At 41.3% G+C, this 26944-nt stretch overlaps 1 protein-coding gene across 2 annotated transcripts in view; it reads right to left on the bottom strand.

The window, feature by feature from the left end:
- The window catches only part of LOC110506268 (ALK tyrosine kinase receptor), a 167324-nt gene that overhangs the window by 92517 nt on the left and 47863 nt on the right, over positions 1-26944 (bottom strand). The window contains exons 1-2 of one of the 2 annotated variants that reach the window (XM_090221732.1): positions 24050-24384; positions 15205-15339 (exon numbers count right to left, since the gene is read on the bottom strand). In XM_090221732.1, the coding sequence (XP_090077858.1) occupies positions 15205-15339; positions 24050-24185 (271 nt within the window). In that variant the 5' untranslated portion in view covers positions 24186-24384. Of the gene's footprint in view, positions 1-15204; positions 15340-24049; positions 24385-26944 lie in introns of those variants that run through there. The other variant, XM_021585704.3, reaches the window with a different exon arrangement.

Below are 26944 nucleotides of genomic sequence, written 5' to 3'. Positions count from 1 at the left end.
CTTCATCATATTTCACTGTAATAAAAAAATGCCTATCATTACTGTCTGAAGAAAATCTCCAAACTCCATTTTGTCCATTTACATTTTTCAAATTATTTGAAGGAAATGAATCCCCTATATGTACTCCAAACATTTCATGACTCTAGGATCAAGAACATGTATTCCAAATAGTTTCTGAAGTTGGGTGTTTGTATGTTTGTAATCTCTCATGGACAGACTATGTAAACATAAATGGTATCTGTAGATCTCTCATGATACAACGGGATGAGTGAGATAACGAGGAGCATTAGGAGCAGCATTAGTTAGTGCTTTGGACAAAGCATGATTTCCCAGGGAAGGGGACATTTGGCCCACAGACTTTCCGGTAACTTACAAAGAGAGAGGGTGGAGCTCTTCATTCCGGTTCTGATCCTTATTCTATCTCTTCTCTGATCACGTATGGACCCAGAACTTAATTGAGCATCTGACTTATTACCAAAGACTTTAGTTCTGGGTTAACCGAGATTAGTATGTTCATGAATGGTAAAATATGGCATTTTCATCTGACAGCCACGCTGGACAGTGGGAACGGCACCATTTCCATCGTTCCCCCAAATCAGGATTTAGTGACTCGATCAGTGTTGTGGTCCAGCCATGTTTATCTGAGAAGACTAATCTCATGCAAATCTAGGCAAAAAATAACTCCCCATTCGCTACAGCCTGGGATTACACTGCAAATGAGGAGAAAAGTTTGAGTTAGCTGAGCATTCAAACTGATTTTGCCATGTTTCACTGTAGTAAATTGAAACAATGGTAAGTGCAGTGTTCAGTATGGTTTAACCAGTTTAGAAATGACGAGGCAGTAAAGAATGATACAGTGGCTTGCGAAAGAATTCACCCCCTTGGCATTTATCCTATTTTGTTGCCTTACAACCTAGAATTAAAATTGATTTTTGGGGGGTTTGTGTCATTTGATTTATACAACATGCCTACCACTTTGAAGATGCAAAATATTTTTTATTGTGAAACAAACAGGGAAATAAGACAAAAAAACTGAAAACTTGAGCGTGCATAACTATTCACCCCCTCAAAGTCAATACTTTGTAGAGCCACCTTTTGCACAAATTACAGCAGCAAGTCTCTTGGGGTATGTCTCTATAAACTTGGCACATCTAGCCACTGGGATTTTTACCCATTCTTCAAGGCAAAACTGCTCCAGCTGCTTCAATTTGGATAGGTTCTGCTGATGTACAGCAATCTTTAAGTCATTGATACAAATTCTTCTATGTTTAACTTCTTGCGACTAGGTGGCGCTATTAACATTTTTGGATGAAAAACGTTCCCATTTTATACAAGATATTTTGTCACGAAAAGATGCTTGACTATGCATATAATTGACAGCTTTGGAAAGAAAACACTCTGACGTTTCCAAAACTGCAAAGATATTGTCTGTGAGTGCCACAGAACTGATGTTACAGAAGAAACCCAGATAAAAATCCAACCAGGAAGTGACGCATTTTTTGAAACCGCATCATGCCAATGACTCCTTATATGGCTATGAATGAGCTATGAATGAGCTTACGTTTTCCACGTATTCCCCCATGTTTCTACTGCATTGTGACGTCTTTAGGCATTTCCATTGAAGAATGGCTGTAAGGGACCATATATAGCATTTGGTCACATGGTGTCTCCCGCAGAAAATCTTGCGTAAAATACTGAGGTAGCCATTTTTCCAATCGCTTCTTATGAGAAACCAATTGCCTCGTCGGATATATTATCGAATATATATGTTAAAAACACCTTGAGGATGGATCCTAAACAACGTTTGCCGTGTTTCTGTCGATATTATGGAGCAAATTTGGAAAAAAGTTTGGTGTTATAGTCGTAGCATTTTCCGGTCGATTTCTCAGCCAAGCATGATGAAGAAACGGGAGCTATTTCGCCTACAAAAATAATTTTTGGGAAAAAAGGAACATTTGCTATCTAACTGGGAGTCTCCTGAGTGAAAGCTTCTGAAGTTCTTCAAAGGTAAATATTTTAATTTGGTTGCTTTTCTTATTTTCGTGAAAATGTTGCCTGCTGCCAGCAGAGCCTAGCATAGCATTATGCAATGATAAACTTACACAAATGCTTGTCTAGCATTGGCTGTAACACATATTTTAAAAATCTGAGATGACAGTTTTGTTAACAAAAGGCTAAGCTTGTGTTTGAATATATTTATTTCATTTAATTTGCGATTTTCATGAATAGGAAAAGTTTCTAGGGGTATTTCATGTCCGCTGCGTTATGCTAATTCGTTTGAGGCTATGATTACGCTCCCGGATACGGGATTGCTCGTCGCAAGATTAAGATAACGAATAAAGTATTCCACCCTGAAACCATATTATTGTGTGAAATGTATTAGAATCATAAAACTATAATCTGATGATGTGTGTGGTTTTAGTCAGAATTAGAACCAGGACATTTTGTTCCTGTTTAGCTATGTAAGCAGGGTGCAAGTGTGAAACAAAGGATATGAGGAGCTATCGACAGACAAGTTGTGCTACTGTGAAACCAATAACAGGACATTCTGTCCCCACCTGTGGAGGGGAGAAATTGTTAGGCTTGCAGACAAGTATGAAACATATTGCAGAAAATAACAAACAATGCATGTGTGTAATGGAAAAGTAACTGTCTGAGCAAGGCGTAATTTAAGATTTGAACATGTTTGTGTGTGTGTATAAAAATATTTTCTCTGCACTTGAAGGTGTGGTCGTTAATTTCTGTATTATCAAATGAGGAGAGTCAAACTTAACACACATGTCAGAGTTATACTTAAACTACATGTTTAATAATAAGGGCTTTGCAATAGCAATGACTTTCAACAATTCACCATTTCTAATGAACCGTTGAGAGTGATAAAACAAAAGTACAAAGATCTTTTATAGCCAAGATACACCGCTCTCAACCTACATGACAAACAACAGATACAGAGAATGGTCACAAGTTTAAGATTTGTATGAAAGACAGCTATAATACATAGCAGACAGCAACTGCTGTGTCAACAGTTTTCATTGTATAGACCAGTGTCTGGTCCTCCTACTCCAAACTGGAACCATCTCACCCTGGTACGGTATAGCACAAAAACATTACCTCATGTTCTCTGGAATGCTCTTTAGGTTTTATCACCCAAAGACATCGTAAATCTCCTCTGTCAGTGTTATCTCATAAAGGCCCATCCTCAATAGAACACACACACAATAGTTAACAGAATACACTATTCTGTCAAATAAAACTACCATTATAATGCAATACAAGCATTATAACATAATCTTGCAATTTCCATGACAAAGGGCAGAGCTCTCTCTGAATCAAGAAATGATCTATTGCAGGCTGAGACTGTCTATTTCTTTGAACTGGAGATTTACATCCTTCAGGAATTAGACAGAGATATAAAATAGTTCAGTTAGAACATCAGGATGGAAATTATCGTGACAGTCATACCACAGATTCTCAATTGGATTGAAGTCTGGGCTTTGACTAGGCCATTCCAAGACATTTGAATGTTTCCCCTTAAAACACTCGATTGTTGCTTTAGCAGTATGCTTAGGGTCATTGTCCTGCTGGGAGGTGAACCTCTGTCCTAGTCTCAAATCTCTGGAAGACAAATAGGTTTCCCTCAAGAATTTCCCGAAATGTAGCGCCATCCATCATTCCTTCAATTCTGACCAGTTCTAAGGCTAGAAGTGCAAAGGCTTTAAAATATCCAGTAGAAGTAAATGTATTCTTAAGCTAGTCTTCTCTCCACCAAATACTTATAAAGAAGCTGTGAAGTCCCCAGGCCGAATCTGTCATTTTCAACCAAGGAACAGCAACCGCCTACAGACTTGTTGGTCGTTGCCCAACGTAAATCCATCCCTACTTATTCTATTATTCTAGGGCTGGGGCCAATTGATAACTGATCATGCTCATACACACACAGAGGTGCATGTACACATAGGTACACACAAACACACACACAGGTCACGCTCTGCTGAACAAGAAGAAAGGGAAGGAGAGGAGCAAGGTGTGTGGTCAATGTTAGATGTGGTTTCTGATTATGTAACTGGGGTATGATCAGATACAGTAGTAAATCATTGACCACGACCATCACCTTGTGGTTGTGTTCATGGTCAACATACAGTGGGTAGAACAAGTATTTGATACACTGCTGATTTTGCAGGTTTTCCTACTACAAAGCATGTAGAGGTCTGTAATTTTTATCATAGGTACACTTCAACTGTGAGAGACGGAATCTAAAAGAAAAATCCAGAAAATCACATTGTATTATTTTTAATAATTAATTTGCATTTTATTGCATGACATAAGTATTTGATCACCTACCAACCAGTAAGAATTCCGGCTCTCACAGAAATGTTAGTTTTTCTTTAAGAAGTCTTCCTGTTCTCCACTCATTACCTGCATTAACTGCACCTGTTTGAACTCTTTACCTGTATAAAAGACACCTGTCCACACACTCAATCAAACAGACTCCAGGACAATCAGGGTTAAATTGTAGACCTGCACAAGGCTGGGAAAGCAGCTTGGTGAGAAGGCAACAACTGTTGGCGCAATTATTAGAAAATGGAAGAAGTTTAAGATGACGGTTAATCACCCTCGGTCTGGGGCTCCATGCAAGATCTCACCTCGTGTGGCATCAATGATCATGAGGAAGGTGAGGGATCAGCCCAGAACTACACAGCAGGACCTGGTCAATGACCTGAAGAGAGCTGGGACCACAGTCTCAAAGAAAGCCATTAGTACCACACCACGTCGTCATGGATTAAAATCCTGCAGGGCACGCACGGCCCCCTGCTCAAGCCAGCGCATGTCCAGGCCCGTCTGAAGTTTGCCAATGACCATCTGGATGATCCAGAGAAGGAATGGGAGAAGGTCATGTGGTCTGATGAGACAAAAATATAGCTTTTTGGTCTAAACTCCACTCACCGTGTTTGGAGGAAGTAGAAGGATGAGTACAACCCCAAGAATACCATCCCAACCGTGAAGCATGGAGGTGGAAACATAATTCTTTGGGGATGCTTTTCTGCAAAGGGGACAGGACGACTGCACCGTATTGAGGGGAGGATGGATGGGGCCATGTATCGCGAGATCTTGACCAACAACCTCCTTCCCTCAGTAAGAGCATTGAAGATGGGTCGTGGCTGGGTCTTCAAGCATGACAACGACCTGAAACACACAGCCAGGGCAACTAAGGAGTTGCTCCGTAAGAAGCATCTCAAGGTCCTGGAGTGGCCTAGCCGGTCTCCAGACCTGAACCCAATTGAAAATATTTGGAGGGAGCTGAAAGTCCGTATTGCCCAGCGGCAGCCCCGAATCCTGAAGGATCTGGAGAAGGTCTGTATGGAGGAGTGGGCCAAAATCCCTGCTGCAGTGTGTGCAAACCTGGTCAAGACCTACAGGAAACATATGATCTCTGTATCAAATATTTGTTCTCCCCACTGTACATTGTTGAACAATGAGAAAGGAAAGGAACAGGGTGTGTGGTCAATGCTAGATATGGCCTCTTATTATGCAATTGGCACAAATCATTGACCGTGACCAGTGGTGGAAAAAGTACCCAATTGTAATACTTGAGTTAAAGTAAAGATAACTTAGTAGAAAATGATTCAAGTTAAGTGAAATTCACCCAGTAAAATACTACTTGAGTAAAAGTCTAAAAGTATTTGGTTTGAAATATATCAAAAGTAAATATATCAAAAGTAAAAGTAAGTCTTTATTTTAAGCAAACCAGACGGCACCATTTTCTTTCAGTTAAGGATAGCCAGGGTCACGCTCCAACACTCAGAAATCCAACACTCAGAAAAATGTTGTGATTAGTGAGTCCGCCATATCAGAGGAAGTAGGGAATGTTCTCTTGATAAGTGTGTGAATTAGACAATTTCCTGTCCTGCAAAGCATTCTAAATGTAACTAGTACTAGAGTAGAAAGTACATTATTTTATTTAGGAATATAATGAAGTAAAAGTTGTCAAAACTATAAATAGTAAAGTAAAGTACAGATACCCCAAAAAACTACTTAAGTAGTACTTTCAAGTATTTTTACTTAAGTACTTTACACCACTGTCCATGATCACTAAATTGTGTTCATGGTCAACGTCTATGGTTGAAGACTACAAGGTTACGTGTAAGTCACTCTCTCTCTCTCTCTCTCAATTCAATTTCAATTCAAGGACTTTATTGGCATGGGAAATGTATGTTAACATCGAAAATGCAAGTTAAAACCTCAAAGCTAGGGAGCAGAATTTTCACTTTGGATGAATAGCGCGCCCAATTTCAACTTCCTGCTACTCATGCCAAGAATATAAGATATGCATATTATTCGTAGATTTGGATAGAAAACACTCTGAAGTTTCTAAACTGTTTGAATCATGTCTGTGAGTATAACATAACTTATGTAGCAGGCAAAACCCCGAGGACTAACTGTTCAGAATTATTTTTTTTCTTCCCATCTCTCTTCCCTATATGTCTTTGCCATTGGATATTTAATAGGAACCTATTTTCAGTTCCTACCGCTTCCACGCGATGTCGCCAGTATTTGGAATATGGCTGAGGTTATTCCTTTGTCTTATCAGGAAGTAGGCCAACTCGGAACAGGGGACACTTTTGTGAGTTGCGCAAGACATGAAGAGCAGAGACTTTTTCTTTTCGTTCATGTATTTAATACAGATTACCCCGTCTACAATTTGATTGATTATTAACGTTTAAAAATACCTAACATTGTATTACAAAAATAGTTTGAAATATTTTGGCAAAGTTTATAGGCAACTTTTGAAATATTATTTAGTGACGTTGCGTTTTTCTAAGCTGTTTTTTTATTGATCAAACGCGCTTTATAAATGGACTTTTTCGATATATATGGACGGAATTAATCGTACAAAAGGACCAATTGTGATGTTTATGGGACATATTGGAGTGCCAACAAAAGAAGCTCGTCAAAGGTAATGCATATTTTATATTTTATTTCAGCGTTTTGTGTAGCGCCTGCTACGCTATAGCTCCTTTGTTTACTGCTGGTAAGGATGGCTGCAGGCTATCAGATAATAGCTTCATATGCTTTCGCCGAAAAGCATTTTTAAAATCTGACATGTTGGCTGGATTCACAACGAGTGTAGCTGTTATTGAGTAACTTACATGTGTGATTTAATGAAAGTTTGAATTTTATAGCATTTTATTTGAATCTAGCGCTCTGCATTTCCCCTGGCAATTGGCCAGTTGAGACGCTAGCGTCTCCCCTATCCATAAGAGGAGATAATAAACAAAAGCGAAATAAACAATAAAAATGTACATTAAACATTACACTGATGGGTTCTGACTTCTAAACTTGAAATATTGTTAATCATCAGGCATCTTATGGACCAGAATATAATGGTTATCTGTAGGAGGAATGTATATGTTTTGGTCAATTCATGTTGGATATGAGCCAGGGTCTCGGAATGTACTAAGTAAGGGAAAGGCAATAACATGTTTGAATTCACTGATAAGGGTGAGCTGGGGATTCGTGAGGAATGGGGGCCGAGGTCAGGTCAGGTCACATTAAGGGAGAAGGAACAGTTTATTATCCACATCACTTAACTCCCTGCCTTGCAATAAAGATGTAATGTTTAGAGGGAAGGAGGAGATTTCACCCAAATTGGGGTATATATACTTGTGCTGGTGGGAACACATCTTTGTCTGTTCAGCTATCTGATCCTTTGGGTGAATGAACTTGGCTTGAGCTTTACTAATCGTCTGTGAGTTTTTACTCTTCATTTAGAACCTAACAACACTCACAAAAGTTCCAAAAGAATAAAGACATTTCCAATGTCATATTATGTGCAAATAGTTAAAGTACAACATAGAAAATAAATGCAAATAAATAAGGGTTGTATTTACAATGGTGTTTGTTCTTCACTGGTTCCATTTTCTTGTGGCAACAGGTCACAAATCTTGCTACTGTGATGCACTCTGTGGTATTTCACCCAGTAGATATGGGAGTTGATCAAAATTGGGTTTGTTTTCAAATTCTTTGTGGATCAGTGTAATCTGAGGGAAATATGTGTCTCTAATACGGTCATACATTTGACAGGGGGTTAGGAAGTGCAGCTCAGTTTCCACCGCATTTTGTGGGCAGTGTGCCCATAGCCGGTCTTCTCTTGAGAGCCAGGTCTGCCTACAGCGGCCTTTCTCAATAGCAAGGCTATGCTCACTGAGTCTGTACATAGTCAAAGTTTTGCTTAAGTTTGGATCAGTCACAGTGGTCATGTATACTGCCACTGTGTACTCTCTGTTTAGGGACAAATAGCATTCTAGTTTGCTCAGTATTTTTCTTAATTACTCACATTGGAAATAGTTATATATATTTTTGTTTTCACATGATTTGGTTGGGTCTAATTGGGTTGCTGTCCTGGTGCTCTGTGGGGTCTGTTTGTGTTTATGAACAGAGCCCCAAGACCAGCTTGTCGGTGATGGCTTTGTTGTGGAAGGTTTGGGAATCACTTCCTTTTAGGTGGATGCAGAATTCAACAGATATTTTCTGGATTTTGATAATTAATTAGCGGGTATCGGCCTATTTCTGCTCTGCATGCATTATCTGGTGTTTTACGTTGTACACTGAGGATATTTTTGCAGACCAATATGGTGTTTTGTGTATTCTTGGTTGGTGAACAGACCCCCCCCCCCCCCCCCCTCTCTCTCTCTCTCAAGATGTGCTTCCACAGGGTCACACACAGGAATGGGAGCGCAAAAGGCCATGGTGTGAGTGACAATGGGGAAATGTTTGTTTGATAACTTTGAAAGTAAAATTGCTCAGTAAATGTGCTGTATAAACCTGTTCCTTTAGACCATTTGTGTCACGGGTTGATGGTCACTAGACTCAATGCTGTTTGTTATGTATTAATCTTGTATCCGTTGATAGTGATTGACATCAGACTGGAGGTAGACTGATATTGTATCTCTGATTCTGTAGCCAATGATGTTGTGACTTCCTCCCAGCCTCTTGGGCTGGTGTTAACAGAACATATGTTACTGTCTGATAAATATATAAGTGCCTGTTAGACATTTTCTCTGCTTCTGTGCGGGTGGTGTCCCCATGTTGCAACTTGTATTAAACCAGATTCATTTTGATTGACTTTATCGGCAACTGCTCTTCTCTTTTATTCACCTGAACATCCCCTTTAGACTCCCACATAAGGATGTCCTTTTGACACCAATGAGTAGTTAGCATATCAGATTAAGTTCTGCATTGCTGATTGTCTCTCCTACAATTCCTATTGGATTATAATTTATTTTTTGTGGATTTACTTTTTAAAAAATAACTAAATGATCTGCATTTAACTAAATTGAACTAACTTAACAACTGAATCAAATGTTTATTTTGTGATCTTTGAACTCTGGATTATTCATTGAATTGACTGTTGACTTGATTTGCTTTGATTGCTGGGTATAACCAATACAGAAAGCCTTGCTGCATACAATTTTGAGTTGGTTTATGATTTATGCTGCTGCTCTATTGCTGACATTTCATGACTAATCAAAGCTTTAATCTGATGTTTTAATTGTGTTTTGCTTTTTATTGTGTTTGTGCATATTCATACTGTTTCTATACCACAGAAAGGTAAAGGGGTCAAACTTTATGGTACACGGTTCCAAATCCTTGTTTTATACAGCACATATGTTTAGGAAAGGACAGGTGACTGTTATACATTTTAATGAGCATGAAATAGTTTGATCTATTTCATGCCTCTGACTCAATATGCACACTGCTAGTATGGTCATTGCATTGGAATATAACCCTAAAAGGTTGTTCCACTTTGATTGGCACATATTAATGCATGAAGGAAGATGAGTATGAGTTGAATTGGAGTCTAAGAATTCCCCAGTCTATTTAATTTCAATATTATATTCCAACACACAGTATCTTGTATTGTGGTGCTCATTATAAGTTAATCCAGGTGATTAATACCTCTTCCAAACACATTGGTTGTGTCCCAAATGGCACACTATTCCCTATATGGAGCCCTATGGCTACTGGTCTTTAAGCACTGTATGGAATAGAGTTCCATTTGGGCCACAGACATGGAATAACAACAGCTCACAATTTGATTTAACGACTAGTATTCTGCATGTGAAATGTGGTTAATTAGTGACTAATAACAACGGTAAGAGACAACAAAAAAAAACATGTTCCCCCTGAAGATCTGCATAGTCATTATGGACCGATTTTGTTTAGTGCAGATGTCAATCACTTGCTGTTCTGCTGACAGGAGCCAATCAGATCGCTTCAGTCGGTCTCCTCTTCCTCTGTCCTTGGTGTTGTAAAATAATAGGCATACACACTTTCTACTGCACCCACTCACACACACACTCATTTTGAAGTTGGTGACGAGTCCCTTTTCCATCGGGCGGCGAAGTAATCACAGTGAGAAAGTGAAGTGAGCTCATCAACTGAGAGTCTGAGAGAACTCTGTTGTTTCCCCCATAGAAACGATGAGTCAGCAGTGAGAGAGTGGATGCGTCCCAAATGGCACCCTATTCCCTATATAGTGCACAGCTTTTGACCAGAGCCATATGTACATTATGTTGTGAATAGGGTGCCATTTCAGACACATACACACACTGTCTGAGTACACACCTCATTGTAGGTTTGGGTTTCAGAGAAATAAAGGTGCAGAGAGACTTCAGGTAACAGATCAATACATATAGATGGGTGAGAGAAACAATGAGGAGAGAAAAAGAAGGGGAGGAAGAGAAAGAGAGAGGTGAGAAAAAGCAGGGGAGAAAGAGGGAAGGAGCAGGGGAAATGAGAGAAAGAGTGGGAAAAGGGAAGAACTGAAAGAAAGCAGAGTGAGAGACAAAACAGTGGAAATGAGTAAGATGGGGCTGAAAGCAAGAAAGGTTAGAAAGAGTAAGTCTGAAAAAGAGAGAGAACAAGATGGGACAGTAAAAAAAGGTGTGAGAGAGCGAGTTATGAGAAGAGCGAGGTGCAAAGAAGAGCAGAGAGAGGGAGGCGCGAAGAAGAGCAGAGAGGTGCAAAAAAAGGCAGAGAAAGGTGCAAAGAAGAACAGAGAGAAGTGCGAAGAAGAGCAGAGAGAAATGCGAAGAAGAGCAGAGAGAGGTAAGAAGAAGAGCAGAGAGCAATGAGGAGAGATAGAAATGACATTGATGTTTCCCAGGGTTAATCATTGAGCATGATGAGGAAGGAGGAGAGCTGCTTCAGAGTGACAGGCCCGCTGAACTAAAACCCTCATCAGGCACTCACACACACTCATCAGGCTTTCTATCGTTTCCCCCGCAGGCATCAAGCACATCAGCACTGGAGGGTTCCGGCCAAAGGGAGATGCAGAGCGAATATTAAAGCCCCCTTCGAAGTTGCCTATCAGAAGGCCAAGCCATAAATGCAAGTCCACTTATTCATCTCCTGGGAGAATGCCTATGATAATCCAAGGCCAAAGGACGAAAAGAAGGCTGACCCCGAAATCAGAGAGAGTCCTGCTTTTTTGAACACCCAAGATATTAGATAGCCATTGTAATTTAAACACCATATGAGGAGGACTAGTTTACAGTCTTGGCTAAGATCCAGTCAGTTTTGGAAACCTATGCCAATATTCCCAGGAGACCACTAAAAATCACCATTATCAACAAATTATCAACTCTCATCATTGAATAACACATCGTCAAAAAACGTAGATGATATTTGAGATTCAATGATTGTGTGATGCTGTGGCTAGGCGACCTGTGTTTGAAGTCACTCGATATTGCATTATTTAATGGACACAGCTCTTACTTAATAGACACATTCTGGTTCCTCGTATCTTAATCACCAATAAAAAACACCTCACAGTTGGTTACAAAAGGTCTGTTACCAGGTTGATGCATATCGGATCAGGCATGTCAATTTAGTGATAATGCTTGAGTAGCCTGTGTTTGGAGGATAAATTGGCAAACCATGCCAATATATCCTCCAAACACCGGCTTTGAGGGCATTAGCACTTTTATACAACGGGTTACCAACATATTCAAATAAAGATTGACACATTTTCAATAAAAGCTTGATTTTTATGTATTTATTCATACTATTTCATCCTTCCACAAGATATAGTCCAGACATAAATCTAGGGTTGCTACCCAAACCGACCAGTCGTTCAGTCTTTTTGTTCTGTATCTATGGACGCGACCCAGTTGTTTGTTCTAAATTGCCATACTGGCTGGAAACGTTCTTATCCCTTGCTTGCAAGCTAGCCAACTACGGCTAATTTACTGTCATGTCAAATAGCCAGAATAACAACGAAGTAGCTGCATTCACATTTGTTTAAGCAGTTTTCTAGTCAAATTGGTTGGGATGCATCCATAACAATGAGCTAATGATGCACGATTTCACCTGGCATAGAAAATGTGCTCTCTTATCAGGACATTACAACTGCCCCATAGCACTCACGTTGGTAGCCATGAAGTGCTTTGAAAGGTTGGTCATGGCTCATGTCAACACCATCATGCCGGAAACCCTAGAACAACAACAATTTGCCTACCGCCCCAACAGATCCATAGATGACACAATCTCTATTGCACTTCACACTGCCCTTTCCCACCTGGACAAAACAAACACCTATGTGAGAATGGTGTTTATTGACTACAGCTCAGTGTTCAACAGCATAGCGCCCACAAAGCTCATCACTAAGCTAAGGACCCATCGGACTAAACACCTCCCTCTGCAACTGGATCCTGGATATCCTGACTGGCCACCCCCAGGTGGTAAGGGTAGGCAACAACACATCTGCCACGCTCAACCTCAACATGGGGGCCCCTCAGGGTTGTGTGCTTAGTCCAATCCTGTAGTCCCTGTTCACCCACTGAGTGGCAAAGCACGATTCCAACACCATCCTTAAGTTTGCTGACAACGCAACGGTGGTAGGCCTCATCACCAACAATGATGAGACAGCCTATAGGGAGGAGGTCAGAGACCTGGCCATGTGTGATGCCAGGACAACAACCTCTCCCTCAATATGATCAAGACAAAGGAGCTGATCATGGACTACAGGAAAAGGAAGACCAAACAAGCCCCCATTAACATTGATGGACCTGAAGTGGAGCAGGTTGAGAGCTTCAAGTTCCTTGGTGTCCATATCACCAACAAACTATCATGGTCCAAACACACCAAGATAGTCATGAAGAGTGCATGACAATGCCTATTGCCCCTCAGGAGACTGAAATGATTTGGTATGGCTCCCCAGATCCTCAACAAGTTCTACTGCTGCACCATTGAGAGCATCCTGACCAGTTGCATCACCGCCTGGTATGTCAACCGCTTGGCATCCGACTATAAGGTGCTACAGAGGGTAGTGCGTATCGCCCAGTACATTACTGGGGCCAAGCTTCCTGCCATCCAGGACCTCTATACTAGGCGGTGTCAGAGGAAGGCCCTAAAAATGGTCAAAGACACCAGTCACCCAAATCATAGACTGTTCTCTCTGCAACCGCACAGCAAGTGGTAACGGAGCGCCAAGTCTAGGTCCAAAGGCTCCTTAACAGTTCTACCCTCAAGCCATAAGACTGCTGCACAATTAATCAAATGGCCACCCGGACTGTTGGCATTAATCCCCCCCCCCCGCCCCTTTGTTTTGACACTGTTGCTACTCACTGTTTATCATCTATGCATAGTCACTTCACGCCTATCTACATGTACAAATTACCACATGTACAAATTAAGTAGAGTAACCTGTACCCCCGCTCATTGACTTGGTACCGTTACCCCCTGTATATAGCCTCCTTACTGTTATTTTATTGTGAGACTTCTTTTACTTTAGTTTATTTAGTAAATATTTTCTTAACTCTTTGTTCTCAAAACTACATTGCATGTTAAAGGCTTATAGGTAAGCATTTTATGGTACACATGTTGTATTCGGCGCGGGTGACGAATACAATTGGATTTGATTGAAGTTCTTTGTATATATCCATAAAAATATGCCGATTCATGATTTTGACTGGCTGAGAAAACCTGCCTACTTGTCTATCTCATCCCGACTCCCAACATATTCATTTTTATGGGACAGCTGGAGATTGAAATTGAATAGTGAAACAATGTTGCAAATGTCAGAGAGACAAGACATCAAGGTTTATACAAATTTCAGATGTTGAAAACTAAATGTTAGTCTAACAGAAATGTGAGATAATGTCTGGATGCTTTTAATAGTGGAGATCAAGTTTATAAATTGCCTGGCTGGGCTGATGAGACCATGGATCGCGCAGTCTGATGAAACAGAGTAAATAGGCATTTAAGCGTCATAGATTTAGCCGGTGGTAACTTGCAGAATAGACACCGACTGGAATGAGGTTTTAACCAATCAGCATTCAGGATTAGATCCACCCGTTGTATAATGAAGGAAAATGACTGCAAGGGAGTGTGTTAGCATGAGGCTGTGGCTAACAAGTCTTGACTGAACTGTGAATTTCACTCTTTGCAATGATACTGAAGGGAATGTCATGAACATCATCTTGTTGCTTGGAGGAGTAAACAAGATGGTGATAAATGCAATTACTCTGAGATTCTCAGAGTATAAGGGCACTGGCATCAGCAGCCAGATAGGTATTTATTTTGTCTGCGGTGGTGCTATTGGCTCGAAGACAAAGCGACAAGACAAAATACATGATTACTTCAATGATTATACTCCTGGAAAGTCAGTGTTGCGTGCTGTGTAAAATGTGTCTAAAAGGAGCCAATTCCAGCTCTGCACTATCCACAGTGTTAATTTATGCAGTAGCTCGGTGCTTGTTAGAATCGAAGGTGGAAAATGTCAACTCTGTGAAAGGAGCTACATTTACATTCTATGGAAGCAAATTGGAACGTTTAGCAGATCAAAACTGTCCGTCCTGCTCCATTTAATCCAGAGTGAGATGTACAGTTACAGACGTGGGGATGAATCCAGTAGGTGGCACACTTACTTTGTTTGAGGAAAAAGCACTGTGCCTTTCACAGCACGTGTGGAGTGAGTGTGAGTAGAAGTCATCCTGGGTGTGTGTGTGTGTGTGTGTGTTTGTCAGTGAGCAAGCAGGGAGAGGATAGGAGAGAATGTCTGTGTGTGGGATCAGAGACCATTGTTCTAGCTTGAGATCAGAGTCAAAAATGTATAATCTTCTTCCCTCTTTTCTGTATACTACAAATACAGCGCCTATGCCTGAGATACTCACAGCTATACGACAACAGGTGGACACTTACACGCAGTCAGAGTTGGATGTTCTGACAAGGTTCTTGAGTTTCCATTGGACGGGGTTGTTGTTTTGATGTTCTGATTGGTTGGTTTCATTGGCAGTTTAGTGTTGCCAGTTACAGTAGGAGGAAAGTCGCCATTGGCTGAAAAGAGAAACAGACAAATAGCAATTTAGTGACATTCTTTGCAAGCCATATCTTTCCACAGCTCTCTAAATGCTAAACAGTTGAAGATAAGCAGGGTTGTTTTCATTAGGGACCAAACTAAAAAAAAACTAACTGAGACAAATGGGGACTACCTAGATTCCCTCATTTTCATTTTCCGTTGCAAAACATTTTAAACACTAAGTTTTTCCCTAATGAACATGGCCCAGGGTTAAGTTTGGTGAATATTTGGCTGCATAACCCAATGACTGTATATATTAATGGACAAAACCATTGGTCATGTGACACCATTCATTCCTATGTGAAGACTCAATAGCGCATTGAAGCCAAATTGAGTCGGTTATGATGGTGTCTCATGGAGACTTAACATGCGCGGTTTGAGCTACTCCAGGAAGTGACTTCGCAGGGTAGCTCAGTGCTCTCATTGAGATTTTAAAATAATCGGTTGGAGACATATATCTGGTGTATTAGAAGCAATTATTGGTACCATGATTGTCCTCATAAAATGTTTTTATACAAAGATTGACCACAAAGATTGTCATTTTTCCATTCACTATAATGGTGGTGCTGTTTTCTGCAAACAATGCCTGCAGTAGGCCGTGAACTTCCGTGGCTTCAATGACACAGGGCAGTTATTCTCCCCTGGGATATCTGAAGTTATACACTGTCGGTTTGTCCAGTAGGGGGCACTCTTTCCTCAAGACCAATAGAGATTGATATAGTGGTGGTGGGTAGGGGGTGCTTAAATCCAAATCTGACCCATCTTCCTCCATACCTAGGTCACTAAGCTAATTGGATCCGGGGCTTTCATACCACTAGCTCAACCCAATCAAGCCTCTGGACAGACCAACCACCTCAACCTACCCCTTTTCCCCATCAACTTCAGAAATATATTTCCGTTGATTGGGTATTGCGCCTTTGGATATTAGGTACTAGCCTTTTCAGAGGCTGTAAAATATGTCCTGTCAGGAGGGCTATGACAATAAGGGACTGCATACTGGACTGCATACTGGACACAACTACTATGGTGCAGTGGGGAAGAGGATAATGCTCTTTCCAATAATCAGCTGCCAGGACCAGGGGTAAATCCCAGTCTCTGATTGGTCTGAGCAGAAGAAATAGCCAATCACCTCCTCTGATCGTAAGGGATTTGACGTTCCTCAAGAAATTATACAACAAACCAACCGTTCATAAAAAGGTAACAAAAAAGGCATGATTGTTGAATTGAACTGCTGAAATAGTAATTTACAATTTCATGGTATGGTTATTATCAATGGAAACCAATGTGGTTAAAAACTTCTTAAGGCTAGGGGGCACTATTTTCACGTCCGGATGAAAAGTGTGCCCAAAGCAAACTGCCTGCCACTCAGGCCCGGAAGCTAGGAGATGCATATAATTGGTAGATTTGGATCCAAAACACTCTAACGTTTCTAAAACTGTTAGAATTATCTCTGAGTATAACAGAATTTATTTGGCAGGCGAAACTCCGAGGACAAACCATCCAGGATTTTTTTTTTTTGAGGTAACTCTCTTTTCAATGGGATTTCTATATGGATCTAAATTTCCAAGGCACTTGCTTGCAGTTCCTTTCACTTCCACTAGATGTCAACAGTCTTTAGATATTGGTTGATGTTTTTCCTTTGAGAAATGAAGAAGTAGCCATTTCCTATCTGGGTGGATAACCAAGTGGACTGTTGTGGGCGCACGACCTGAAAGCTCGCTCCACTTTGTTTTCATCCGGTATTGAACACAGTTTATTCCATCTTAAATTTTATTGATTATTTATGTTTAAAAACACCTAAAGTTGGATTAGGAAAGTTGTTTGAAATGTTTGGAACAAGTCCACAGGTAACTTATTAGATACTTTGTAGTCATGTTGCGTTAGTTGGAACTGGTATATTTTCAGAATCAAACGTGCCAAATAAATTGACATTTTGGGGATATAACGACATAATTTATCGAACAAAAGGACCATTTGTGATGTTTAATGGACATATTGGAGTGCCAACAGAAGAAGATCTTTAAAGGTAAGGCATTAATTATATTGTTATTTCTGACTTAACCTGGTGAGTTAAATTATGATTTTCATGTGTTTGTTTGATGGGGCGCTGTCCTCAGATAATAGCATGGTTTGCTTTCGCCATGAAGCCTTTTTGAAATCTGACACTGTGGCTGGATTAACAAGAATTTCATCTTTTATCCGATGTATAACACTTTTATGATTTATGAATTATTATTATGAGTATTTCTGTTTTTGAATTTGTCGTGCTGCTATTTCACTGGGTATTGTCAAATCAATCCCGTTAACGCGCAAAGGGATCACTAAGAAGTTAATAGTCTCTAAAAACCTTTCTAAAGTCGAAGGGTAGTTCTGATTAACTATCCATTGTCAGTGTCGATGTGCGAAAAGCAGCATCACATCAGAGTCTTTGTCAAATCCATGTGAGATCCATTCAAATGCTAATAGCCAGGTTATATCATACCTAACTCTGTCACTCACTTGTGAACATACTGTTTGAGCAACTGTGACATTTTGTCTATGAAAGGGACTGTGATCTATCTGTTGGATATCTGTATTAGAATTTCATTAGCACTCCAAATGTCTTTCTTCATCTTTAATTTCCACTGAAGACACTTTTTTTATATAACACTTTTTTGATTTGACCCTGATCAGAAACTCTTTAAGTTAGAAGACCATTTAAGTTAGACGACTGATGCACATATCTACAGAACTCCTGAACAGAAATAACTGGCAATTTACTAAGAAATTGCATAGTAAAATGGCAGCACAATAATTACTTCATTAAATCAAGCAGCATTAGGCACCAATTGGTTACCAATAGTTTTTTTGAATTCTGTCGAATAGGTACAGATAGCTACCTGAGTAAATATGCAATAGTACTGTAAAAAATAAGAAGTAAAGTCCTTCCAATGGTGTTCAACCAGGTGGCATGACTCAGAGGTCAATGCTGCGGTCACCACACCACTGGATAGTAGAGAGTCTATGATATCGTATTGATCTCCATCACCCACATCTCGCAGCCTTATTTCGCCACCTTCTACTGCAATCACAAACCTCTGTAACCACTCTATGTGTGGTCACCGGGCCCCTGTCCTTCAAGAGACCAGCATCCACAGTCATCAATTAACCAGTGGATTACAGTATATTGCTAAAAGGTGCTTTTAAACCATTTTTGGTTCTATAAAGCGCCTTTTCTTGTAGCAGTGGAGGCACTGCACAGCGGGCATTTTATTCTATATTAAAAGTTTTGCAGTCAACAACTGAAACATTTATTTATGAATTTATGATGTGACAAAAATAAATCACCAAAACAAAGCCTTTTCTGTTTTGGCACCAGGTCGTCAATCAGTTTTCATTGTGGATGAAGAAGGAAGTAAGGCTAGCCCAGATGGAAGTACCGACTCGGGAATGGTGTGGTCGCACAAACAAACCTCTTCCCTTTCCTCCAACATAATGCAACTCATTTAGACAAAACAAACTTGGTCCTTTTATATTACTTACTTAACACCAAGCTAAAGGACCGCACCATTTAGCTCCAGATACATAATCTATCCATCTCTGGGAAGCGCACAGAGGACTCTGTTTGCGACTAGCTTGTCTGAATATCAAGTCGAGAGCCGACTGCATGTTTCTTAATTATGATGACAGGTCACATGAGAGTCCTGCGTCGTGTTGGCTTGCCAGCTCTTACTGGCTTGCTGAAAAGACATATCATCCCTTTTCCCCCACAAATCGTTCCACAAGCATTATGGGACATTGTGAAAAATGTCTACCTTTCATCTTTGTCTCTTTAATCATCTCCTAAAAACACATCCCTTTCAGTTCCCTCCACCCAGCTCCTCCGCCACCACTATCTCCTTGGGCTGAACTGCTCTCGTTCATCACAATATGGCAGGGGGCTCCCACCACAGCTGTGCACTGTACGTACCGACTCTAGAGAATGCCAACCAGCCAGGTCGTTCAAGATTGAGGTCGAAATTGGACAACTATTCATGTCCTGAGGATGTCGGATTGAATTAACCCTTAATTTAGAAATTTGACCTTTGGAGAAATGGAACGCTACAGAGCAGCAGGAGCAACAAAAACACTTCGAAATTTGACATTTGGAGCAACTTCGAAATTTGATGTATGGAGAATGTGGAAGAACGCATAGTTCTGCAGTGAGACTGAGAGCTTGTTGTGGAAAACATGGGACAGGCGTCAATTTTCTTTGCCAGGCCACAAACATTTCCTACACTATGTTGCCTATATTTGTCACACCCTTACCATAGAGAGCTTTTTATTCTCTATGTTGGTTAGGTCGTGGTGTGACTAGGGTGGGCCATCTTGGTGATTATATATCTATGTTGGCCTGGTATGATTCCCAATCAGAGGCATGTGACAGAAGATCCCACCAACAACGGACCAAGCAGCGGGCCCAGGAGGAAAGCCAGGAGTGGAGGATATCCTGGACATGGGAAGAGATTATGGCAGGAGACAGAAGCCTGCCATGGAAGCAGGCGGAAGTAGCGAGGGAGCAACAACGACGACACCGGGGTTTGTGGCCACAACGGAAGCCCGAGAGGCAGCCTCCAAATATTTTTTGGGGGAGGCACATGGGGTGGTTGGCGGAGCCAGGGTTTGAACAAGAGCCAACTCCCGTACTCACCTTGGTATGCCGGTCAGGCACCATGTTTTGCGGTGATATGCACTTTGTCTCCAGTGCGTATTCACAGCCCGGTGTGTTCTGTGCAAGCTCCTCGCACTTGTCGTGCTAAAGTGGGTATCTGTCCAGGACAGGTTGTGCCGACTCAGCATCCGGAGTCCCCGGCGACAAACCGCGGTCCGGAGTCCCCGGCGATGATTCACGGTCCGGTTCCTCCGGCGACGATCCATGGTCCGGAGCATCCTGCGAAGATCCCCGCACCAGAGCCGCCATTGAAGATGAGGTATCCGCGAGCGGAGTGGGTACTTCGCCCCGCACCGGAGCCTCCTACGACGGTAGATGCCCACCCAGACCCTCCCCTATTGAGCCAGGTTTTGTGGTCGGAGTCCGCACTTTTTGCGGGCGGTACTGTCACGCCCTGGCCATAGAGAGCTTTTTATTCTCTATGTTGGTTAGGTCGGGGTGTCACTAGGGTGGGTCATCTAGGTGATTATATATCTATGTTGGCCTGGAATGGTTCCCAATCAGAGGCATCTGTTTATCATTCTCTGATTGGGGATCATATTTAGGCAGCCTTTCCCCACCTGTTGTTTATGGGATCTTGGTTTTGTGTAATGCCTGTGAACACTGCATTTTCTTCATGTATCGTTCATTCGCTTATTGTTTTGTTTTGTTTTGCTGTGAGTTTCACACAGAAATAAAAATATGTGGAACCCAGATCACACTGTGCTTTGGTCTAGTTATTATGGCGAGCGTGACAATATTACTAACAAAATTTTCTTAAACATTGATTTCATATTTCATTTGACAGAAGTTCTTTGTCAGCTTAGAGCAAAAAGTTATTGTGCTTTATTTTTGGCTGGCGCTAAGAAGGCACAAGTGTCAAACCCACATTCATTTGCAATTTTGCCATGTATAAACTGGTGCACAGGCATTTTCCAGCCTTAACTCCTGGTTTGGCAATTTACCTGTCTAACATCAGCTCGCTTGCTCTGAGTGGAAGGGGTGGCAATATTTGATGTGTTTTAGCAACCAGGAAATTATGGAGTGCATGTCACACCTTTTATACCTTCCCATTAGTGCTGCATGAAATTGTCACTTTTAATCTTGTTTTTATGTTACAAAATGTACAGTTGTTTGAAGCTGGTATACAAAAGTGAAAGTTAAAGAAGCCGAAATGAAACATATGAACAGGAAGTATAGAAATAGCACACATCGAACATATCTACCTACTACTTCATAGACTTGTGTTTAATGAGAATGACAGATCTACAGTCTAACTCTGATTTCTATGTGAAGTTGGTCGGGTAGCCCAAAAAGTTACACATTGCAGCTTTAAGACCAACAAAAAGCAGGTCTTAACGGTAACACTATTGATAAATGCATGGCTTTTGAGAGTGGAAGTGCAGCCTATCCAGCCGTGATGCACAGTGTCCATGGAAGGACAGATATGCCTTTTGTGGTGGTAAATCTCGTACTTCGAAAGATTTAAAAAAAAACGATTGGTTTCCCCCCATTTTGTTTAATTTGTCTAAAAAAACAAGCATAGCCTACCTTCCTCTTAATCAAGGCTGATTGAGCAGCAGCGCATAGGTGCATTGAATGAAGGGTTTAAATGGTCTACTGAGAGTGCTTTGGAATATTTAGTAGGCTATCCATACCCATGTTTAAACAGCCCCCTTTTCCGAGACATGCTCCTCACTATTCAGTCCTTCTATAATGAAATATAAAAGGAAGATTTCTTTGAGAATGTGGCTCGCACATACGCAACGATAATATTGACAGGAGCCTAGTATTTTGTATAGACATGTAAATGTTATGCATAAAGAAATGTAGGGCGACATGTGCACATAGTTCAATGGCATGAGAAAAGTGCTTCATGATATTATGCTTCTGACCCAATCATATTTAGAAATATTGTTGTTGGTTTAAAATTAAAAAACATGTTTTTCATTCAATTTGATTTAATTTGGGTTTAGGGGGAGAATGTACCTGGCTCGAATGCAATCCCAAATGGCACAGACATCAATTCAACATCTTTTCCACGTTGGTTCTATGTCATTTAATTGAAATGACAAGAAAACAATATTTATTCAACCAATAGCAAATTAATCTGCTATTTCTGGAGAAGTGCAAATATGATCTGTAAGATGGTCCTATGATGTTGATAAAACATTACACATGTGAGCAGTATAACGGTGAGTGACATTCCCCCTTTCTCTTTATAGTGGATCTTTATTTGGATGTGCGTAAAACCCTTGTTGCCTTGTCTGTATTATGGTGCCTACAGGCCTGACTGTTTTTAGACATAGCCTCTTTAAAACAAGCTTTTCTTTTGTTTTTATTACAACATGATTAGAATTATACTATGTCTTTTTAGGCCTTATCAAGAGCGTAGTGAATGTAATCTTTCTTATTGACTGTGTTGACTGTTTGACTATGTCCAGACTGCAATTTACAGTAGACCCCCTATATTTGGGGTGGCAGGTAGCCTAGTGGTTAGAGTGTTGTGCCAGTAACCGCAAGGTTGCTGGATCAAATCCCCGAGCTGACAAGGTAAAAAGCTGTGTCCCTGACATTGTAAATCAGAATTTGTTCTTAACCAACTTGCCTAGTAAAATAAAGTTTAAATGAATAATAATATATCATTGTGAATGCTGTAGCCTACATTTTAACAATGTTTTTCTATATTAAAGCAATGCAATTAGAACAATGTGGACTGCAAACATGTTCAACATATCTCGCAAATTCGGGGCAGACTATTTAACAAACTAGGCTATAATGGACTAACAATTCGAATTTGAACTGATGACAACACAATACATAAAAGACCACGTTCTGATTGGCCAGTGAGGGGCCAAGCCTCAACACACACTCATCAAAACCCAGCCTTTTCCCTCCACCACGAGCTACTGCGCCCATAATTCCAGTTGTGAAAATATAAACAATATTTCTGACACACCCCCGAACCTATAACACTACCGTCAGAGCTAAGATTTACCATTGCGTTATAGAGCCCATCTGTTAATGCTGCTGTGCTTGTCTTCCTTGCATGAACACTTGCACTTGTCTCTTCTTACTATCACCGATTTTTCTGATAGCTGTTTTATTAAAGGGGCAATCAGCAGTTGCTATATCCATTTTTGGACTTATAAAATAATGATATGTACCCATTGATTCTTGAAGAAAATAACTTATAAATGCTTCATGGTTTTAGTTCAACTGTCGTAGCTCATCAGAACCCAAAATATAAGCTTATATGCAATTTTTTGAACTACATTTTGAAAAAAACTAAAAGTTCAATAGATGGACGATCATGGAAAGCAGGATAGTTCCTTCCAGTGGCGAACCGTGTGGCGAACCGTGACTATTGGAGCTAGTCCCTCAGTTGCGGAAAAATATTTGACGTCATACATATAGATAGAGACCTTGGATGCCTGTGTATACAGAGCATGACTTGAGACCTTTATCTTGCAGACCTATGTAGGAGAAGCAATTATTTGATGACAGAGTCAAACGGTCCTAAGCCACGCCTCGGCTGTGGCTCACAGAAGCAGCACACGTACACAATGGTTGCAAATATCAATAGCGGAACCACGTTAGAAGAAAATCAGGTTGGGTCGTTTCAAAGAATCATTTGCCAAAACAAACAGTCTGTCACGTTTGTAATATGGATCCGACCAAGGCGCAGCGTGGTATGTGTACATTCTTATTTATGGAGGTGGTCCCTGTACAGGGACCGCTCAGCGGAAATTTCAGAGCGCCACCTATAGTACTTTACTTAGTACTCGTTAAATCTCAAACTTTCATAAAAATACACATGCAAGGTACTGAATTAAAGCTACACTCGTTGTGAATCTAGCCACCAAGTCAGATTTGTAAAATGCTTTTCGGCGAAAGCATGAGAAGCTATTATCTGATAGCATGCACCCCCCAAAATACCAGCACGACACGTAAACAACAGATTTTGAGGTAGCCAGCGCTACCCAAAACGCAGAAATAAAATATAAAACATTCATTACCTTGGACGAGCTTCTTTGTTGGCACTCCTATATGTCCCATAAACATCACAATTGGGTCCTTTTCCCGATTAAATCCGTCATTGTATACCCAAAATGTCATTTGCTGAAGGCCAGTCTGATGCTGCAAAAAGTCCATTTACAAGACGCAACGTCACTTTTTAAAATTACAAAAGTCGCCTATAAACTTTTACAAATCACTTCAAACGACGTTTCTAAACCAACTTTAGGTATTAATAAACGTTAATGATGTATCAAATTGATCACGGGGCGATCTGTATTCGATAGCAGCAAGTCTGGAAAACATCGTCCATTTTTTCAGTTTCACAACATACTGTGGTGCGCCACAAGAAGGGAGGGGTCTATTCGTGTTGTAACCAAGGATAAATTATTCTGATATTGATAGCAATGGTGACATCGTGTGGAAGCTGTAGGCGTTTACAGGGGGTTCGCATATATTTTCTCTTCATTTCTCTCCATTCATTGAATGGCGGACAAATATTTTGTTTTTGTTTTTGGTTAACAGTTTTACCAGGGATTTTTACTCCTAAACACGTTCTGTTATAGCCACAGACCCGATTTAACCAGTTTTAGAAACTTCAGAGTGTTTTCTATCCACACATACTTATCATATGCATATACTATATTCCTGGCATGAGTAGCAGGACTTTGAAATGTTGCGCGATTTTTAACAAAAAGCTGCGAAAATTCGCATCATCCATAACAGGTTTAAAGAATGAACACTGAACAAACTAACAAAATAACAAAACGAAATGTGAAGCTATACAAACGAGTGCTGACAGGCAACTAGACATAGACAAGATCCCACAAACACCAAAGGGAAATGGCTACCTAAATATGATCCCCAATCAGAGACAACGATAAAGAGCTGCATCTGATTGGGAACCATATCAGGCCACCATAGACATACAAATCACTTAGACCTCAAAAGCCATAAATATACAAAAACCCGAGACAATACAAAACTAACGTACCCACCCTAGTCACACCCTGATCTAACCAAAATATAAAGAAAACAGAGATATTTCAGGTCAGGGCGTCAGTACCCCGAACCCCCCCCCAAAGGTGCGGACTCCCGGCTGCAAACCTGAACCTATAGGGTCTGGGTGGGCATCTACCCTCGGTGGCTGCTCCGGTTCTGGATGCAGCCCCCCCCTCTTTACGCTGATCCCTCCGCCATTGTAGAACCGGACCGTGGATCATCGCCGGAGGCTCTGGACTGCGGAACATCGCCGGAGGCCCCGGACTGGGAACCGTCGCTGGAGACCCCGGACTGGGGAACGTCGCTGGAGACCCCGGACTGGGGACCGTCGCTGGAGACCCCGGACTTGGGACCGTCGCTGGAGACCCCGGTACTTGGGTCCGTCGCTGGAGACCCCGGTACTTGGGGCTGTCGCTGGAGACCCCGCACTGGAGACGGTCGCTGGAGGTTCCGGACTGTGGACCATCGGTGGAGGTTCCGGACTGTGGACCGTCGGTGGAGGTTCCGGACTGTGGACCGTCGGTGGAGGTTCCGGACTGTGGACCGTCGGTGGAGGCCCCGGACTGTGGACCGTCGGTGGAGGTTCCGGACTGTGGACCGTCGGTGGAGGTTCCGGACTGTGGCCCGTCATTGGAGGCTCGGGACTGTGGCTCAGGTCTAACCCCTGACTCTGCCAATCTCCCCGTGTGACCCCTGCCCAAAAAAGTTTTTTTGGAGCTGCCTCTCGGGCTTCCGTGCTAGCCGTGTCCCCTCGTATCGTCGCCGTTCCTCCTGTGCTATCTCCACCTGCTTCCATGTCAGGGTCTTGTCCCCTGCCATTACCTCCTCCCAGGTTCAGGATGTCCTCCACTCATCTTTCTCCCGAACCCAGGATGCCCACTCCTCTTGAACATGCTGCTTGGTCTTTTTGTGGTGGGATCTTCTGTCACGTTCGTTATAAGGATCGGACCAAGACGTAGACATACAAAAACCCTAGACAATAGAAAACTAGTGTACCCACCCTAGTCACACCCTGACCTAACCAAAATATAAAGAAAACAGAGATATCTCAGGTCAGGGCGTGACACAGTCCCTCAAATAGTGGCGGAATAAATTCAAACACAAAACTACTCACATTGTTTCAAGACCACGGACAGTAAATGCTGTCAGAGAGAAAAAAGTTGCGCTGTATTCGATGTTCTATCTCCAGCATGCAACAATAAAGAAATGCACCACAACACAGAATGTCAAGTACCCAGTACTTCCAATTGCAATGTCATTACCTTGTTTTTACCACACAACCATTGATCTAAAGTTGAAATAATATTTTACACATTGTATTTAAAATGAAATGAACGAGATAGCAAAAGCAAGCTGTAGATGAAAACAGAAAGTCCACTCACCATTATGATTATAATTTTAAAATGTTCATTCTCCTGTCCTTCTCTATGAAATCGGCAATGACAGGTTCATATAGCGTGTATTTTGATTTTAAAACCGAAATAAGTTATTTTTCGATTGAGATCAAAGCCAGAGCTGACAGTCGCGCCTGTCCAGTGGGGTTCCTGTAATATGTCTTGATCCTTTTTAGTTTAGAAAATGTTCTTTCTACTGACGCACTGGACACTGGAATGGTAAAAACTAGACAGGTAAGCAGATACAATTGGTGCATACTATCAATTAGTCTCTTCTGCTGGAGAAAGTGGGGCAGATCAGGCAGGCTCTTACCCTCGAAGTCAGACATTGAGTACACAACGTTGAGTTCTGTTTTAAGCTGTGGCAAATCAAAATTAGGGCCATAGCGCTCTTTGAGACTTGAGAACGCAGCGCTTGGTTTACCCTTGGTACTCCGGTCTCACTCACAGTGTCCTCGTAGATGGAACCGAATTGACCTTTTCCCCTCTCTGCGGTGTTGC

This window comes from Oncorhynchus mykiss, chromosome 26 (genome assembly GCF_057628025.1).
Source record: "Oncorhynchus mykiss isolate SJ-2025 chromosome 26, ASM5762802v1, whole genome shotgun sequence".
NCBI classification, from domain to species: domain Eukaryota; kingdom Metazoa; phylum Chordata; class Actinopteri; order Salmoniformes; family Salmonidae; genus Oncorhynchus; species Oncorhynchus mykiss.
Note: the sequence above shows the minus strand (reverse complement) of the source record. Positions and strands in the feature narration are given on the sequence as shown.